Below are 19,734 nucleotides of genomic sequence, written 5' to 3'. Positions count from 1 at the left end.
GTTTTTCACAGCTCTTTTTTCACCTTCCTTTAACAACAAAGTATGATATAAATTTATCAGCATGGCAGCATGAGATATGCCAGTCTTATCTATTCCAAAACATTGGCTCCAATCTCCTAAAACAAGAAACTGAAAGAACACTGGACAAAGTTGTCCCACCCCCCTAAAAGAGAGTCCTCTGCTCCCAGTGATCAAACATCTGGACTGCAGATGCTCACCATCCGAAGATCTGGATCCAAGACCGTGTGACAATAGGACAACAATTCCTTCAACTGTTGCGGAAAGTCTTCTAGATATTTAGGGTAGCAATGGGCAACCTGTTTCAAAAACCAAAGAAATTGAAGTAAAACTATTCCCACGGCAATCAAAAGGTTTATTTGCATTAAAATAACATTAAGGGTGGAGTAATCAGATGACTGAAGTGGATTTCTTGAAGAATCTTTAAGACAACCTCTAAAGTCTCACTAGGTGCCAGAATACAGGTATCAACTCTCTCAGGTAAACCAGAAAGGAAAACAATTAAACGAGCCAAATCTACTGTACTGCAAGGCTACATTAACAAAATCTTTGAAGTCTGAAGGCATCAACTTTCTGCTGCCATTGTTTGATCAACTAGGGCACGTTCTTCCCAAAATTTCTTCCTTTGACTGCTTAGCCACTGGGAACCCCTGCCTTTCTTGTCTGATCGTCTACGGCAGGGGTCCCCAACCACCGGTCCCTGGACCGGGACCGGTCCGTGGGTCATTTTTTACTGGGCCGCAAAGCTTGGGCGCCGCCATCTTGTTTCGACGGCGCTTCTGGGTTTTCGGTTGGAAAGCGGCGTTTGGGTGCTCTTGCCTTAGTTTCGTCAAAGGGTGGGGCAGCTTTGAACGAAGAGCCGTCCCGATGGCAGTGGAGTCTCGCGTTACTCAGGTACCGGTCCGTGGAAGAATAAATAATTGTGAAACCGGTCCCTGGTTCAAAAAAGATTGGGGGCCACTGGTCTACGGAGATTCTCAGTCATTCCGGTCATGATTTGTCCCACAGGTATTTTTTCAAGAGACAACTGGACTTTCTGGTTTTCTTTTGAAGATGTTTCGCTTCTCATCCAAGAAGCTTCTTCAGCTCTGACGGAATAGTGGGGAATGGAAGGATCTATACTCCTTGCAGACAGCTGGTCATTTGCATTGTTTTAGCGGATCGTGGAGGTCACTTGGTGGTTTATCATCAGGGTCACCTGAGTGGTGCAAATTGAGGTGGAGCCTCCTTGGAACTGTTGAAAGGACTGTGTTGTAGATTGGAGATAGATGATATCGCATCCTTCCCCCTCTGTTGACAAAGGGCTGTTCAATTTTGACATAGATGGTCATCTCCAATCTACAACATGGTCCTTTCAACAGTTCCAAGAAGGCTCCACACCAATTTGCACCACTCCGGTGCAAAAGGATGCAAACGACCAGCTGTCTGCAAGGAGTATCAATCCTTCCATTCCGCACGATCCAGTCAGAGCTGAAGAAGCTTCTTGGATGAGAAGCGAAACGTCTTCAAAGAAAAACCAGAAAGTCCAGTTGCCTCTTCAAAAAAAGCACCTTTGGGATTCTTGTCTGATCACCCACTAAAGCATCTTTCCTTCGTCCAAGGTCATCCACACATTTCATTACAATAGGCGATCCTGTCACCCATTCAAAATACAAAATATCTAAAAACTTGCCAAGATTTTGATTGTCTTACACGAACCCTCAGCTTTGAGGTCACTGGAACCTTGGAAGATTTGGGGTTCTCACATTTTTCTGTCTTAGGAACTGGGACAATCCCATTTCTGAGGACCCCGCTAATCCCTGCCCCAAAGGGAAATGCCTCTTAACAGCTTATCCTCTCATTCCCATGTCCCACAGATAACATTCAATCCACAATAATCACAATGCAGTTTTCCCTAATCTGGCATTCCCTGGAAATATTGGGTATCATTGGAGAAGGTTTCACTACCGAAATGAAGATTTTCCCCCTTAAAGAGGCTTGCTATCAACGGGACAGCAATAACTTGAGGATGTTTTATCTCTACATAGCCATTTCCATTTAATATGCATGAATGCGTATTTCGAACTGTATTACAATGTTTGGGAAAAGTATTTCAGAGGACAGAATGATAGTTCTGAAGACTGCTCTTTAAAGCACCTATGTCATTTCCGAGGACTGTGCAGCTATCTTCTGAAACATGACTCAGTGAAGATCAAGTTGTTTTAAAAAATTACAGTGGGTAATACGTTCATGCTCCCACCCATTCCAAACCAACTTTTTGAAATTAAATCTGAAAAACTGCACCCCTTGCTGTGTAACTTCTAATCCATACGCTGAGTTTTATTTCCATCACGGTATCCTTGCAACTCAAGCGTGATGAGAATTTTCTATGAAAACAGTGTTAAAGCCACATTCAAAAATGATGATTCAAGCAAAGGAAAATTCTAAATCATTTTAGCTCCATTTATTAGAAATGTTAGAAGTGATTATTTTCACTTGTTTACATTTGGGACTGTCCATTAGAATTATTGGAAGGAAAAGACTCTGTGTTTTTACTCTGTTAATAATTTGATTCCCCCACCCCTCAATAAAGGAACCTTCAACTAATTCAAAGGTCTCCAAACTTGGGAACTTTTAAGGCTTGTGGACTTCAATTCCCAGAATTCCTACTGGCCGGAAGTCTTAAATTTGTCAAGTTTGGAGACCCCCGATCTAATTCAAGCAAAATTCTCTCTCTTTCTCTCCCTCTCATTTGCACACACACCATATACACAGATAAATTTTACCTGGGCCAAGAACATCACCAATTCACCCAGTTCTTTATTGGGCTTTGCTGGCTGAAGTCTGAATATTTCCACATTGGATTTATAATGGCGATACTGTTGAAGGAACTAGAAGAAAAAATATTTTCCATTGTAGTTTGTGCTAAATATCATACCTGAACTTCAGCTGGGAGCAAGCACTGAGAGGGATTCTCAACAAAACAAATAAGAATATTCTATTCAAAAGGAACAGTGGGATTGAAAGATTTACTAGGAATGGCAAATTTCCTGAATGTGCAAACAAAGCTTTTCAGTATATTATCCAACGGAGTGAGGTAACATACAATCAGTTAAAACAGTCTTATCAAATGACTGGATAACATCTTCCGTAATTCCATTTATTATACTCGTATCAAATTACAAGAGCTAGATGATGTACTGGGAATAGTTGCCTTTAAAGTCCAATGAAACACTTGATGGCAAATTACAGGTAGTCCTCGACTTATGACCACAACTGAGTCCAAAATTGATGTTCTGAGTGAGACATTTGTTAAGGGAGTTTTGCCCCATTTGCTTACCACGGTTGTTAAGTGAATCACTGCAGTTCTTCAATTAGTTAATACGGTTGTTAAGTGAATCTGGCTTCTCCAATGACTTTGCTTGTCAGACGGTTGCAAAAGGGGATCAACGTGACCCCAGAATATTGCAACCGTCATAAATATGAGTCAGTTGCCAAGCATCGAAATTTAAGGGATGGTGCAAAGGTCATTAAGTGTGAAAAGCAGCATAAGTAACTCTTTTCAGCGCCGTTGTAACTTTGAACGGTCACTACGCGAATGGTTGTAATCATGTCACTCCCCTAGTCCTTTTTTTCCTTTAGACTAGCCAAATTCAAATCATGCAACCATCAAATCCATCCCCTCCCACTTGTGACTGAATAACTGTAACTTTGTCGCTTGTATCCTTACGATTTATATTGTTTCCTAGTATGATTTGATTGCTTATTGTACCCTATGACCATTAGAAAGTGTTGTACCTTATGATTCTTGATGAATGTATCTTTTATGTACACTGAGAGCATTTGCACCAAGACAAATTCCTTGGGTGTGTAATCACACTTGGCCCAATAAGGAATTCCATTTCCCATTCCCTTCTGTTCTATTCTTCATATGTTTTTGCCTCCAGGCCTTTAATCGTCTTAGTTGCTCTTCTCAGCACTTTTGCCAAAGTCTCAACATCTTCTCTGTAATGTGGTGACCAAAACTGGACGCAGCATTGCTGGTGTGGCCTTACCCAGGCTTTATAAAGAGGAACATTTATACTTCACGCAGTTTTGATTCTATGCTTCTGTTTATACCAGAGGTCTCCAAACTTGGCAAGTTTAAGACTTGTGGACTTCCACTCCCAGAATTCTCCAGCCAGCTGGAGAATTCAGCTTAAAGTTGCCAAGTTTGGGGACCCCTGGGTTATACAACCAAGGATTGTATTAGCTTTTGGGGCTGCCACTGCACACGGCTGGCTCATGTTTAAGGGATCGTCCACTAGGACTCCAAGGTCTCTCTCCCAGTGACTGTTTTTGAGCCTGGTTTCGCCTAATCTGTACTTGTCCCTTTGGTTTTCTCCTGCCCAGGGGGGGTAAAACTTCGCTTTGCTCCTCGTTAAACTTTACTTCGTTGCATAGGGCCCATTGCTCAAGTCACTCTCTGCATACGCTCAGAGGCGTCTTTTCCGCTCCTATTTCATCTGCAAACACCGTCAAGCTCTAACACCACACAGAAATAGCAGAGTTGGAAGGGACCTTAAGAGGTCTTCTAGTCCAACCCCCACTTGACGCTTGACCACTCTCCAGGCTATCCTCGAGTGGAGACAGCAGGATGCCGCCGCCGCCGCGCCATCCCCCGCAATTCCTCACCTCCTCGGTATATGACGGCGGGTCCCGCTTGATCAAGTTCTGCAACTGCGGCAGGTTGAACGGCAGCTTGTTGTTATGGCGAGCGGCCATGACGGCGGACGGTGCACGTTCTTCTGTACCGGCAACGTGGGGCCTTCGCTGGGCGGCGCCATACGGTAGCCGTGAAGGGCCTTTTGTCCTTAAAACGCGAGAGCGCCTCAGATGCAGTACTGTAGCAAAAACAGTAGAGGCCCCTTCGATTGCTGCTTCCGGAACCCCCAGCCGGCGCACAGAACTCTGGGATCTGGAGTTCCAGCTTATCTAACGGGCTTTTAAGGCAGAGCAGTTTTTTAATCTCAGCAACTAAAGGAACGCTAACCCTCACATTATGTTCATACAATACACTGGCTGGGGAATTCTGGGAGTTGAAGTCCCCAAATCTTAAAGTTGCCAAGTTTGGAGACCCCTGGCGTAGGATATATGGTCATGGTGCCAAAATGAATGATTGTAGAGAATCTCCATCAATGTGTTAAAATATTTTTTTTATCATATGGTATTAGGATATTGTATTTGAGCATTTGCACTTTTATTAAGGCTCAGAGACCATGTCTCCCTTTGTTGACTTTAAGATTAGTTGGCTGTCTTGCGCTTCATTGTTCACAGCACTTGAAAGTGAGATAAGGTGAATATCCCAAGAATTCTGTAGAGATTCTCCGTTATCCAGGTTGACCCAAAGGTGGTTTTTCAGGATTTTCTTGTTTTTTTTTTCTTTTGAAGATGTTTCACTTCTCACCCAGGAAGCTTCTTCAGCTCTCAAAGATGGTGGGGAATGGAAGGATTTATATGCCTTGCAGACAGCTGGCCATTTGCACCCTTTCAGAGGGTCATTGAGGCCACTTGGAGGTCTATCTGCATCCTCAGGGTCACCTGAGTTGTGCCCCTGGTTCCTGTAGTCAGCAATTATTTCTCTGGAAATCCATTCCTACTCCCACACCATTCAGAGAGTGTTCAACCCACCCTTTGGGTTTCTTGGATGAGAAGCGAAACATCTTCAAAAGAAAAGAAAAACCAAGGAAGTCCAGTTGCCTCCTGAAAAAGCACCTTTGGGATTCCAAGGAGTCTCCTTAATTATTCTTATAGAACATGGAATATTAGGGCTGGAAGGGACCTCAGAGGTCTTCTAGTCCAACCCCCTCCTCAGGGCAGAAGACCTTATAACATCCCAGTCAAATACTTGTCCAGTCTACTTTTGAAAACCTCCAGTGATTGACTATGGAGATTCTCAGTCATCCAGGTCATGGTTGTCCAGAAGATGGTTTTTCAAGAGGCAACTGGACTTTTTTAAAAACAATTATTTATTTTTTATTTGTCAATTGCTTACAAAATAATAGGTATAAGTAAAAACATAGTTATAAATACATGGATACATATAAGAGAAATAAAACAATGAAAGAAACAATAGGACAGGGACGGTAGGCACATTGGTGCACTTATGCATGCTCCCTACAGACCTCTTAGGAAAGGGGTGAGGTCAATAGTAGACAGTCTAAGGTTAAAGTTTTTGGGGTTTGGGGAAGAAACCACAGAGTCAGGTAGGGTATTCCAGACATTGACCACTCTGTTGCTGAAGTCGTATTTCCTGCAATCAAGTTTGGTGTGATTAACCTTGAGTTTGTATCTATTGTTTGCTCTTGTGTTGTTATGGTTGAAGCTGAAATATTCATTGACAGATAGGACATTGCAATGTATGATTTTATATACTGTACTTAGATCGGACCGAAGGCGGTGTAGTTTTAGGTTTTCTAGGTCTAGAATTTCGAATCTGGTAGCATAAGGTATTCTGCAACGAATAGAGGAGTGGAGAACTCTTCTTGTGAAATATTTCTGGACTTTCTCAACTGTGTTAATATCAGATACGTAATGTGGGTTCCAGACTGATGAGTTGTATTTGAGTATTGGTCTAGCAAATGTTTTGTATGCTCTAGTTAGTAGTGTAATATTACCAGAGAAAAAGCTATGTAAGATTAGGTTAACAACTCTTAACACCTTTTGGCTATGTAGTTACAATGGGCTCTAGCACTTAGATCATTAGAGATGAGTACCCCAAGATCCTTGACAGAGTTTGGATCATCAACAAGGTCTTGACTATTCAGCCTGTATTTTATTTTCTGATTTTTTTTGCCAATATGTAGGACAGAGCATTTATTTGTTGAGATTTGAAGTTGCCATTTGTTTGACCATTCTGATACATAGTCGAGGTCCTTTTGAAGGGTAGCAGTATTGTCTGTGGTATTGAACAGCTTTACATCATCAGCGAAGAGAACGCAGTTACTCTTAATATGATCACAGAGGTCATTTATGTAGAGTATGAAAAAAGTTGGTCCTAGAACACTGCCTTTCTGTTTTTTCTTTGGAGATGTTTCGCTTCTTGAGCTGAAGAATGAGCTGAAGAAGCTTCTTGGATGAGAAGTGAAACGTCTTCAAAACCAGAAAGTCCAGTTGCCTCTTGAAAAAACACCTTTGGGACTCCAGTGATTGAACACACACACCTCCAAGGAGGCAAGCAATTCATTATTAATTGTTCTCATTGTCACAACATTCCTCCTTACTTTCTCTCTTTAACAAGGCTCTACCCATTACTTCTTGTCCTGCTCTCTGGTGCTTTGGAGAATATATCAATCACCTCTTCTCTGTGACAACCCCTTCAACTGCCAGGGGAGTGCTACCATGCCCCCACCCCGCCCGCAATAATAAATTATATGCTCAAATACAATGTCATTTGCACTTTTATTAAGACTCAGGAACCATGTTTCCCTTAGTTTATTTTGAGATTAGTTGGCTGTTTTATATTTCACTAGCCGATAACCTGGCATTGCCCAGATATTTCTTTTTCCCAATCCTGTATTAGACAGGAAAATCCTGTTGTCAGGACTCATCCTGTTGTACTGTCTGTCATGCAATTCTTCTATTCCTCCACAAGAGGGAGCCCTGTGAAGCCGTTACCGTGGCAGAAGCCATTTTTAGGCATACACACACCCCAAGGGGTATCAGGGGTGTCTTTTACCTCCCAAAGTATTTGTTTTCAGAGGGTAAGTCCGTGTACCAAGTTTGGTTGAAATTGCTCAAGGCATTCCAGAGTTATGCTGGAACATACATACAAAGAAGAAGAAGAAAAAGAAATAAAATAATATAGAGAGAAGATAGAGAGAAGATGATAGAAAGAAGATAGATAGAAGATAGAAGATAGAAGATAGAAGAAGAAGAAGAAGAAGAAGAAGAAGAAGAAGAAGAAGAAGAAGAAGAAGAAGTAGTAGTAGTTTGTTCATGCAACTTGAATTTTCCACCCATTACTTCTTGTCCTGCCCTTCGGTGCTTTGGAAAATAAATCAATCCCTTATTTTCTGTGACAGCCCCTCAGGTTCTGGATACACCAGGCATACTTAGCTCCCTCAACCATTCATTATTCAGAAAATCTAAATACCACAGCAAAGAAGGAAGTCCCTTACATGGAATGAGGTGAAGAGGGAAATGAGTAACTGGAGAAAGAGTAGGTATTCTATAGGAGGACACTTATATACTTGTATATAAATTGTGCTGGTTGTGTGTTTGCCGCTATCCTGTAACTGCTACTGGTAGCTGCCATCGCTTTTTGATGAATAATAAAGAACTTAATCCATGCATCTGTTTGTTTTCTGGAACTCAGCTTGGAAACAAGTTTGATAAGGAATAAAATATTCCAGCAATGAGTGTTCCAGTTGGAGATTTGACTTCCAAAATCATTTTGGAAAAGAAAATCTTTTCCTATGTTTTTGAAAAGGGAAATCAAAAGATTGGTTTTAATAGATGAAGAATACAATAAAACGAGTCTGTGCTTTGTTACCTTTAATTGAATAATTTATATTTTCTTAGGTAAAAAGTTTTTTTCCTCTAGACTTAATTTACATTATTTTCTTTAAAACATTAACAGGCATATGTTTACAAGGCATCCTGATATTAATTTCATTTTTCCTGAATACACATAACAAGTACAAGTTACATATTCAAATATAGCTGTAAACAATATCTGTAACAGTTTAAGAACTGATCGAATGTGTATTACATCATCCGTGGTTTAAATGTACCTGTTTCACATATTTGACAATACATTTAAGAGAAGCAAATCTTTAGAACTGACATGAAAAAATAGTTTTGCCTGTGTTACATAAAATAGAAAGGAGGATTGAATTCTACAGATTTCTTGGAGTGAAGAGATTAATTTTAAATTCCTATCCAATGTGGGTTGAATAATATAAATTATATTATTAACTTTAGTAGATTGAAAGAGTTAGATATGTAGGCATATCTAAAGTCTTAAGAGCATATCACAGTGGATTCCTTGCACATGTTTATATTTTATACATTTTAAAGCAGTTCCAACAAGACTGAGAAACTTTCTTCAATAATAGTTTTCCAGTTTAGTTTTCCATTCCATTCGCAGATATTTCATTGCTTGCTGAATCATATCTACAATGCTACCAGCTGGGATTTTTCCATTGTAAAATATATTAATATATGTTACATGTAATTACATGTAACATTTACATTACATGTCATCGGTGAGCTACCCTGTTAAATGCGGTGTTTGTCTGCAAGACTGTTCTGTTGGGTCATTGGGTTGATTGTTGAGTAAGAAAGAGAAGTGATACTGTGATCTCATTCCAGCTTAATCTTTGGTTATTTCTGTGGTAAATTAATTTGTGCAGCTGTCCACTCTGCGAGGCTTACCACACATTCAAAACAATAAAACAATGTCAATGAAACATAAAAGAACCAATAAGGGATGCTGACAAAATTAACCAAAGATTATCAGCAGGCCAACAACAATGCCATTTAACCTATAAAATCTCATGTTCTGGAATTCATCACTTAGCAGGGTCCAGGCCAATATAACCTTTAAGGGTAGAGTGTTCACATTATAACATTGCTCATTGCAATTTGCAGCCATAAACATTTGCAATAGCCATGGAAATACTGACTCGGAAGACTTCTGCAGTCCAACAGTGTAACCCTGAGCTATATATTTTCTCTATTTTCAAAATGTAGGTTCAAAGGTACTTGGTTACTTAAAGTTAATCGCATGGCTTTTTGGAACCCACCAATAATGATTACATGTTTTTTGGGATAATTACTTCGATTGCTCTGACCCACTTAGTTTGCACTACCTCTCAGACAAAACCTAGAGCCTACATACTTCGTTTGATTTTGGTTTTAGGCTCACAACTGGCTTTTTTCACAAGTCCTGAACGATGGCTTAAATGCAACTTGGGTGGGATCATGCTACATATACATTTGATAAATAAAAAACACCTAATTAGCCCAGATAAAAGTAGCTGCTTGATGTGATATAGTATGCAACCAAGTGGGAAACCTATAGGACTCTCCCAAACAGACTGGCTTCAAACACTTGTTTAACCATTGTTTGGTTCATTCAACACAGTTTGGCTATATTTAAATAGCTAAGCCATAGTGCTAACAAAGTCCAGCAAATTGTATGATGCCTTAGCTTGTATATTACGTACAAAAATATATAACAACCCTGCAGACTTCCTCTTTGGTTGAGGCAGTTTTGTTCCTGAGGCATCCATGGGCCATCCAACGGAGACCATCACCCTTTGCCTGGATGAAATTAGTTTCTTCTTCTATGTTGGGTCTTCTTCGAAGCTTGGTCTGGTTTAAACAAAATGGAAGAGGTGAAAACAGATTTCCTGGAAGGACTATTAATTTCAGCCAAATACAGCATCTTCCTAGCCAATTCTGGCTCAGGTGTGCCAGTGCCAAACCTTAATAGCTTTTGTGTTTAGCCTTCAGGTCTTTAAAGGTCCTCTTGAACATGTGCTAAATTCCCTTAGGGGAACAAAGTGTTTTTTAATATGACCCAAACATTGCTTAAGGATGTATAAATCGTCTTTCTAAAGCAAGTGTCTTCACACTTGGCAATTCCCGAGCTAACATGACTGGAGGAAGAATTCTGGGAGTTGAAGTCCACAAGTCTTAAATCTGTCAAGTGTGAAGACCCCTGTTGTAACTCAGAAGTCTCCAAACTTGGCAACTTTAAGATTTGTGGACTTCAATTCCTAGAATTGCCCAGCCAACATGACAAGCTGAGGAGCTGAAGTCCACAAATCTTAAAGTTGCCAAGATTGGAGACCCTTGCCCTAACTGGAGTTTGAAAAGTCCAACTTGGGCATCAACTCTTCCAAAAAAGAGATATTTCCCACCCTTAGTTGCAAAAAGAAGGATGTTGCTATCCAACATTTGCTCTTATTTCTGATGTAAAACCTAGCCCGAGATTCCTTGAGCAAGGCAACCATTCTGCCTAATCTACTCCGTACAGGATAACATGGGATAGATAATTCTGCTATGGATTCCTATTGGGAGTGCTGCAAATCCCAAACTTGCAGCAAGTGGAAGATTTAGAGCAGGGGTGTCCAACCTTGGCAACTTTAAGACTTGTGGACTTCAACTCCCAGAATTCCTCAGCCAGCAAAGCTGGCTGAGGAATTCTGGGAGTTGAAGTCCACAAGTCTTAAAGTTGTCAAGGTTGGACACCCCTGATTTAGAGGAAGAAACAAAAAGAAGACATATTCAAACACACAGTTAATAGCTTAGATCATCAGGAGCAACCTTGGCAACCTTAAGACTTTTGGGTGTTGTCCACAAGTTTCAAAGTCGCCAAGGTTGGATGACCCTGATTTAGATTGTATAATTGCAGCTAGGTATCATGGGAGTTGTAGTCTAACAGATGAGGATGCCAAGATGAAATAAGCTGTGTTAGATATTAAATAGGTGGTTTTGTACAACATACTCAGCCAGGTCTGTCAAGGACCTAACAGTTGCCTTTTGCATAACCTGCTAGGGTCAGCTAGCTTTAAAATTGGGTAGGTTAATGCAAAGTGTGTTAATCAGGGTGCGCTGAATTGTAGAAACTCAGAAAAAAATAATTTGGTAACTACTTTAAATGGTGTTAGGTAAGTCTTGCTGCTCACATTATTGCACATGGAAAGTGATAAAGTATAAAATATAAGTATAAATGTAAAATATAAAATGTCTCCACTCCAAGCAGCCGAAGCAGCTTACATTTTGCTACACTTGATCTCAGCCAAAAGACCAAGAAGCAATTGTGAAGTTTATGAGTCTTCAGCAAGAAGTTATCTGGCTATTTTAAAATCTAACCAGGAAGACATACATTTTATAAATATGTATCAAATATATAAAATTTACCTGCAGATGAAAATCCTAAGATTACAGTGGCAACAGCCAAATTTTTAACTATGGCTACGTAAACAAGGGTTTTAGTAATAAATCAATGAGCTGGAGTTTTAAGTCTATTCTGATATGTTTATTAAACATTTTGCTTGTTAAATGTTTTACTTGTTAAAATGCCAAGTTTCAATTATGTTTGTAACCTGCTTTTGGTCCTTTCAACTGTATATAAAATTGATTAAACTTACACTGTTCATACTTTTTCAGTACTTCTGGTGAAGGGTTTAGGCACAGCTCTCTTGAGAGTTTCCCCAAGGAAAGTGTCACTCTTGAAAAGAAAGAAACAATGAACAAACTCCTTATTTATTACACTTACAGGTAGTTAACAGCTCACAACGCTTCATTTAGTGATGTTCAAAGTTACAACCAGTCCTCCTCTTGTGCTCATCACAGCATCCCAACAATTACATAATCAAAATCTGGGCACTTGGCAACCAGCATTTATATATGATGGTTGCATCGTTTTATCGCATGCGAGTGCCATTTGTAACCTTCCTAGCTGACTCCCCTCCTCCAAATCGATGGGAAAAGTTAGATTGGCGTATGGCAAAAAAACAATTGTAAAATGAGGTGCAACTCCCGTAACCAAATTGCTTAGCAAAAGGAATTCTGCTCTCTATTTAAGAAAATTCATATGGTCATCCAACTCATTCTTAGTGACTCTGGGCAGCTTACTAAGATAAAATCTCAATACTAAAACAATTTGTTGTTGTTTTAACCATTTACTTGTGCCCATTTCTTGGAGAGTTTGTAAGCAAGTGCTTTCCGTGCTACCCTATCAAGTACAGATTCTTTCAGTTGCTGGATGTTCATATTTGTATCAGATTTAATATTATCAAGCCAGTGTGTCTTTTCTTTGCTCCTTCTTCTTGTGCCAATAACCATTTCTAGCATCACCAGCTTTCCCAATAAATTTGCATGTCAAACACAATACAAAAAAAGCCAATAAAGGAAATATTTGTAGCTCAGGCTTGAAATGAGAGGTCCGTGGTTCTCTCTGAGCTTGGTTGTTCTCTTGCAGACATTTCATGACCCTACTAGGTAACACCATCAATGGTAGCCTAGTGAAACATCTGCAAGAAGACAACCAACTACAAAGAGCATCAAGGACCACAATACAAAAACCAATAACAATCTCATTCCACAACAATTTTAAAAAACCCACTTGATGGGCTCTGTGTCATTCTGGAGTCCCCAGACCCATTGGCAGAACCAGGTGTTCAGAGTCTTGAGAAAAATAACATTTGGGGGCCAATCCTATCTCTGCAGGGATGTTTTTTCCACAGAGAAGGATCACAATTGTGGTCATAAGTGGAGGATTACTTATATATTCCCATCCCAAGCATTGTTGTGCATTCTTTGAGGCACACATTAAGGGATAAAGGCAGCAGAGACAACTCTACCTTCTGTCTATGGCAGAAATATTCTTAAATCAGAATTTTCTGGGTTTTTTTTTCCTTTCCTCTCTCCCTGCTTTACTCTGGAGATAGAATAGAATAGAATAACAGAGTTGGAAGGGACCTTGGAGGTCTTCTAGTCCAACCCACTGCCTAGGCAGGCAACCCTACACCATTTCAGACAAACAGTTGTCCAATCTCATCTTAAAAACTTCCAGTATTGGAGCATTTACAACTTCTGGAGGCAAGTTGTTCCACTGATTAATTGTTCTAACTGTCAGGAAATTCCTCCTTAGTTCTAAGTTGCTTCTCTCCTTGATTAATTTCCACCCATTGCTTCTTGTCCTGCCCTCAGGGGCTTTGGAGAATAGCGTGACTCCCTCTTCTTTGTGGCAGCCCTTCAGATGTTGGAACACTACTATCATGTCTCCCCTCATCCTTCTTTTCATCAGACTAGACGTACTCAATTCCAGCAACCGTTCTTCCTATGTTTTAGCCTCCCGTCCCCCTAATCATCTTTGTTGCTCTTCTCTGCACTCTTTCTAGAGTCTCAACATCTTTTTTACATCATGGAGACCAAAACTGGATGCAGGATTCCAAGTGTGGCCTTATAAAGTGGTATTAACACTTCACGTGATCTTGATTCTATCCCTCTGTTTATGCAGCCTAGAACTGTGTTGGCTTTTTTGTCAGCTGCTGCACACTGCTGGATCAGATGATTCAACACTTACATATATTCGAGTTTGTCGCAGGACTGGCTGGGGTGGAAGACTTTGAAGTCGATCACATGTCTCGGATGTATAGCCCTTCCGGAAGATGTCCTTTGGCACAAACACCTATTCCTCAAAGAGGTGATCATGCCTAGACGCCGTACAAAATAGGGAAGAGAATGTGATTGCAAATCCCGGCGGACATTTTGAAACACATCTACAGATAGCCCTTGAATTACGATCAGAATTTAGCCCCAAATTTTTGTGACTAGGCGAGACATTTATTAAATGAGGTTTTTGCCCCATTTTACGACCTTCCTTGCCAATGTTGTTAAGTGAGTCACCGACCTTGTTCAATCAGTAACACAGTTGTTAAACGGATCTGGATTCCCTGCTGACTTTGCTCATTACAAGATTTCCAAAGGGGATGGCGTAATGCATAACGTCACAAATATGAGTCAGTGTCAGTGAACAAGAATCAGAAGTGGAGAGGCCCATTTTTATTAGCCAGCTTTGAGACTGTATGAAAAAGAAAGCCATCCATGGATGGGAAAGCAGCACAATTGCTTTTGCACGGTTGCAAATGGCCACAAAACCTAGGACTCCTCGCTGAAACAAAAAATTGTCCTGAAAAACTCATCCATCATTTCCTATTGCAAGGCTAAAAATAATCAACACATTTTACAGATCTCAAGTAACCAGTGGTCTGCTTTTTTTTCTTACTACTGCTATGCACGAGACTTTATCAACCCTAAACAGTGAAAATGTGTAGACTTGCTCTGAGTTTTAACAAAATAATTCAATTGGCCAGTGTTTTTCAACCTTGGGACTTTAAGATGGGTGGATTTCAACTCCCAGAATCCTCCAGCCAGCAAAGCTGAGAGTTGAAGTCCTCCCATCTTAAAGTCACCAAGGTTGAAAAACATTGCAATAAGGCAATATAAATTAATGCAAATTAATTTCCAGTAATTAATCAATTCACATTCTAGGGTAAACATATCTCAGCCCTCAAAGGCTACAATTCCTCCTTACCTTCTATTCCCACTGCAAGCAGGAGGAGCAAAGAAAGAGAAACAGCATTGACTGTCTTCATGGTGATGGTGAGTTCTTGAGTGTTCGTTTTCTCTTGTAGAAAATGCTGTGATTTATAGGCAGGGAATTGTCCCTCCTTGAAAGCTGATTGGTCATAACTCATTAAGGGAAAGTCCCCACCAGGCTGCAAATACCAGGAAGAAGTTCCTGTTTTAAGGAAAAAGGAAACTTTTACTTTTCATTTCGGTTCAAAATCATGACACAAGCTCTCTTTCTCTTTCCTGTCATCTACAAGCCTTGACTTATAATGCCCTTGCCTTATAACAGTGCATTTAGTGACCCCGAAAAATCAGGACCATGAAAAAAGTGACTGTTTGTAAATCTATGAAGGAGGAGGATGTTTTTATGTTTTATGTTGTATGTTTTATGTGGTTTTGTTTGTTGTTAAAATCAATTTATTTTTTTTTAAAGTGACTTATGGCCCTTTTTCAGACTTATGATCGATTCAGCGTTTTCCTGGGATGTGATCAAAATTCAGATGCTTGGCAACAGATGCGCACTTATGATGGTTGTCTATAGAGATTCTCAGTCAATCCAAGGTCCTTTTTAAGGAGCAATGTTGTCATTCCGTACATTGCAGGAATCTCTGCAAAACTCAGGAGGATCTTCAGCCAACACAATGTACGTGAACACTTTAAACCCAAGAGTACACTAAGACAGAAGCTTGCCCACCCCAAGAATAAAAGACCCAGACACAAAATGAGCAATGTGATATATGCAGTACAATGCATTGAACCTTGTTGTCATCCCCCTGTTGGAGTCTGACTCCAAGAGAGAGATGGAACAGCTGACAGGGAGTGGGAATGTGGCTCTGGTGGCTGTGGAGGAAACTGGGGAAGGGCACAGTCCGGCTGGGCATTCAGAGGAAGACCCAGGCCCGCCCCCTCTGCATCCTAGGGCACGCAGGGAGGAACGGATAAGGGAGCAACGTGGGTTACGGGGGAGAAGTGTTAGAAATAAGAAAAATCAAAAATAAAATGCAGGTAAATAGAATAGTATATTATAGGATTAAGAAGACAATTGCTCTATAGACATTTATTATCTTGATGTAACCCGTAAATATGTCTTCTAATACATTTACTCATCGTTAAACATGTACCTGCAATCTAATACATCCTCCTGTATCAAGTAATGCCACTCCTACTTCCTCCAGGAATCCGTTCGTATCTTAAACTGTCAAGGCAATTCACATACGCATTTGACATAACAAAAGTTCAATTAGGAGGAGAATAGGAGAAGAGATAAACCATTGCTCTAACTTTCTTTAATCAATTGAAGCTAGATTTTGTTTTTCAAAACATCAGCTTAAGTTTGCCAGACTTTTACTTTGCATAGCTGTTAGAAATGCATATACGAAGAAGTGCTGAATGTAACATTAATATGTAACAAGTGTGGTGTTAGGAATAGATATTTCTTTGTTCTCAGACCGGTAGAAAAGGGGACATTCTTTAATGCCAAATAAGATAAGATGTGATGGGAGGTCATTGGGAGGTATCAAAAGAGATGATGTGGTCTCCATAAGGCGCCCCGGATTAGCTGTGCTCGATCACTGGGTCGATGTAGGAGGGGCGTGGCGGGGGGGCGTCGGGATAGAAGAACTATAAAATGTAATGTATTGAAATCTTAGGGGCGGTTCTTGGCTCAAACTTCTTGTTGAGGTCAGCTGAGATCCCCCGCTTTTTGCAAACAGCTTAACAAAATAAAATCTCTGTGTTTTCACCGATCCAAGTTTTTGTCATTTGGATTTATTTTAAACAGGTGTAATACTATTGGATGGATTTAGGATGATATAGTGAATTGTTATTGTTCTGTACAGAAATCTGCATACTCGAAATCCGGCAACCCGGATTGGCTAAAACGCACAGCCACCGGATTGGCTGAGTGCGCGGCACTGATTGGTCGCTCGGAATCGACCGCGATTGGCTGAGCTGATCGCGGGCGATTCAAAACGACTCCGATTGGCCGCAGCACTCAGCAGAAAGCCTTTTAAGCCGCACTTCTTCCCCACTTGCCCCACTTGTGTTTTGACCCCAATAAACGAGCTGAACCAAGTCACTGACTCAAGGCGTCATTTGTTCGTATGAGATATACGACACTGGCGACGAGGTGGGATTCTAGCAAATCCCACACCGCACGTGGCTCCACGGGACCGCAGAACCGCAACATGGCCAGCGCAACGTGCCACCCGCTCCTTTCAACGCTGCTACTGAAGAATGGGAATCTTACATCGACCGATTCCTCATGTTCTTAGAGAGCAACAATCTCAAAGACGCGAACGGACAGAGGAAGCGGGCCGTCTTTCTCACACACTGCGGCCCCATGTCTTCAAAATGGCAAAAGCCCTTGCCAAGCCGCTCGATGTGAAGATCATGGACTGGGACGATCTCGAACCCCTGCTGAGGAGCCACTCGCACCGCTGTGCCCACCCTCATTCGTCGGCACGAATTCTATCGCCGCGACCAGAAGCAGGGTGAGAGCGTCAGTAAGTTTGTGGCAGAGCTCAGGGACCTCGGAGGACTATGCGGGTTTACCGATCTAGACGAGGCCCTGAGGGACCGCGTCGATCCTCGGCCTCCGGGATCCCGTCCTGCAAAGCCGGATCATGGCAAGGGGCGACATCTCCTCGCTGATGCCCTCGTGAGACGCCACGGCGGCAGAAGCGACCGGAGATCCGCAGCCCAACTGAAGCAAACCGGCACCGCAGAACGGACCACGCGCAGCCGCAACCGACGACAACCTACCGAACAGCCACCTCCACGCACCACGGCGACCTCGAGTCCTCCTCAGGCTCGGAAGACGACGAGGAAGATGTCCATCGCATGCAGACGGGGCGCGACCGGCGCGACCCACGGAACCGAAGATCAAAGTTCCAGTGTGCCGGCTGCGGGGTGAGCATCCAAGATCAGAATGCCGTTTTTAGACGCGATCTGCCGCCATTGGCGACAAACGGGACACATCGCAAAGGTCTGCCGCCTAAAGAGGAACCACAGCCCCGCCACCGAGACACAACCCCCCGAAGACGCGACACCACCAGGCGCAACAACACTCCACCAAGAAACCGCGATCGGGACAGCGAGAGCCGCTGGAGCCGGGAAGCGAGGAACCGCCGTTTACACGAAGGCCGCCAGCGTGAGAAAACCCACCAAACGGTCATCGTTGGCCATTCCTCCAACTGGGACAGCCGGAAGGTCCACGTGGAGGTCGAGATCGAGGACCGCCCTGCAAAATGGAAGTCGACTCCGGGTCGTACCTGTCCATGGTGGCGTGGCGGGAAATTAAGCGACTAGTACCTTCCATGAAGCGGCACGAGCTGGAGAGCCAAACGCTCGTCCTTAAAGATTACCAGGGGAATCGCATCCCCGTGGTGGGGACCGGGCACTTCAAGGTCACCTTTAAAGGGCGCACCGAGATACTCCCGCTAACAGTCGTCGAGCGAGACCGCCCCAGCCTATTGGGACTACAATGGTTCGCGCCGCTGGGACTAGAAGTGACCGGCACCAACCACGTCGCCGAGGCAGACTGGGAGGAACAGCTCGGCGCGACTTCCAGGAGGTTTTCGATGGGAATCTAGGCAAGTACCGGGGCCCCCAATATCGTTCAGCCTAGACCCCACCATTGCACCCATCCGCCTCAAACCCAGGCGAGTACCTTTCGCCCTCCGCCCCAAAATCGATGAGCAATTAAACAAGCTCATCGAACAGGGAGTCCTCGAGGCCACAGACCATGCCCGATGGGAGACCCCCATAGTCACCCCGATAAAGCCAGACGGGTCGGTGAGAATCTGCGGGACTATAAGGCCACCCTAAACCGCGCTACAACAAAGCGCCTACCCCGTCCCCAGTAGTACAACACCTCTTGCACTCACTGGGAGGGGGCAGGGTCTTCGCCAAGCTCGACCTGGCACAAGCCTATCAGCAATTGCCGGTAGACGAGGAAACCGCGGAAGCACAGACAATAGTCACACACCGGGGGCCTTCCGCTGCAAGAGGCTGCAATTGAGTCAGCGTAGCCCGGGCGATTTCAAAGCCTAATGGAAAGACTCCTCCGGGGCATAAAAGGGTGGTGCCGTACTTTGACGATGTGTTGGTAGCCGGGCTGATCAGAAACAATTAGAGGACCGCCTACGGGAAGTACTGAGGAGATTCCAAAACGCGGGCTCAAGGTTAAGAGAGAGAAGTGCCAACTGCACACAACACGGGTCGAGTTCCTAGGGTATTTACTAGATCAGCAGGGGATCCACCCCACCGAGGGCAAAATAAAGCCATTAAAGAAGCCCGAAGCCCCGAAACAAAACGGAATTACAAGCGTTCCTGGGGTTAATAAATTTCTACAATGTTTTCCTGCCCCAAAAGGCGACCGCGGCGGAGCCATTGCATAGGCTGCTCGACAAGGCAGCCACCTGGACGTGGGGAGACGAGAAGAGGACGCTTTCAACAGAACCAAGGACCTTCTCACATCAGACGCTGTCCTCATCCAGTACAGCGAGACACTCCCCATCACGGTAACGTGCGACGCATCCCCTTCGGAGTAGGAGCCATCCTCAGCCACACCCTCGCCGACGGAAAAGAAGCGCCCATCGCTTT

The 19,734-nt window shown here is 42.7% G+C and overlaps 1 protein-coding gene and 1 long non-coding RNA gene across 2 annotated transcripts in view; one reads left to right on the top strand and one right to left on the bottom strand.

Annotated features, from left to right (window-relative positions):
* SDAD1 (SDA1 domain containing 1) overlaps positions 1 to 4,877 on the bottom strand; it is a 33,346-nt gene extending 28,469 nt beyond the window's left edge. Inside the window, exons 1-3 of the mRNA XM_026717133.2 lie at positions 4,672 to 4,877; positions 2,784 to 2,888; positions 219 to 317 (exon numbers count right to left, since the gene is read on the bottom strand). Coding sequence (XP_026572918.2) covers positions 219 to 317; positions 2,784 to 2,888; positions 4,672 to 4,761 — 294 coding nt within the window. The 5' untranslated portion in view covers positions 4,762 to 4,877. The remainder of the gene's footprint in view (positions 1 to 218; positions 318 to 2,783; positions 2,889 to 4,671) is intronic.
* Positions 4,878 to 7,753: 2,876 nt separating this feature from the next.
* Positions 7,754 to 16,879, top strand: LOC148125389 (uncharacterized). Its single transcript, XR_015744035.1, has 2 exons — positions 7,754 to 8,197; positions 15,732 to 16,879. It is a non-coding gene; the product is annotated as an uncharacterized LOC148125389 (long non-coding RNA).
* Positions 16,880 to 19,734: the final 2,855 nt, after the last annotated feature.

The sequence above is a fragment of the Pseudonaja textilis genome, chromosome 6, assembly GCF_049901715.1.
Source record: "Pseudonaja textilis isolate UNSWEBS1 chromosome 6, rPseTex1.2, whole genome shotgun sequence".
Classification (NCBI taxonomy): Eukaryota; Metazoa; Chordata; class Lepidosauria; order Squamata; family Elapidae; genus Pseudonaja; species Pseudonaja textilis.
The sequence above is the reverse complement of the archived record's forward strand: the minus strand, read 5'-3'. Positions and strand labels throughout refer to the sequence as shown.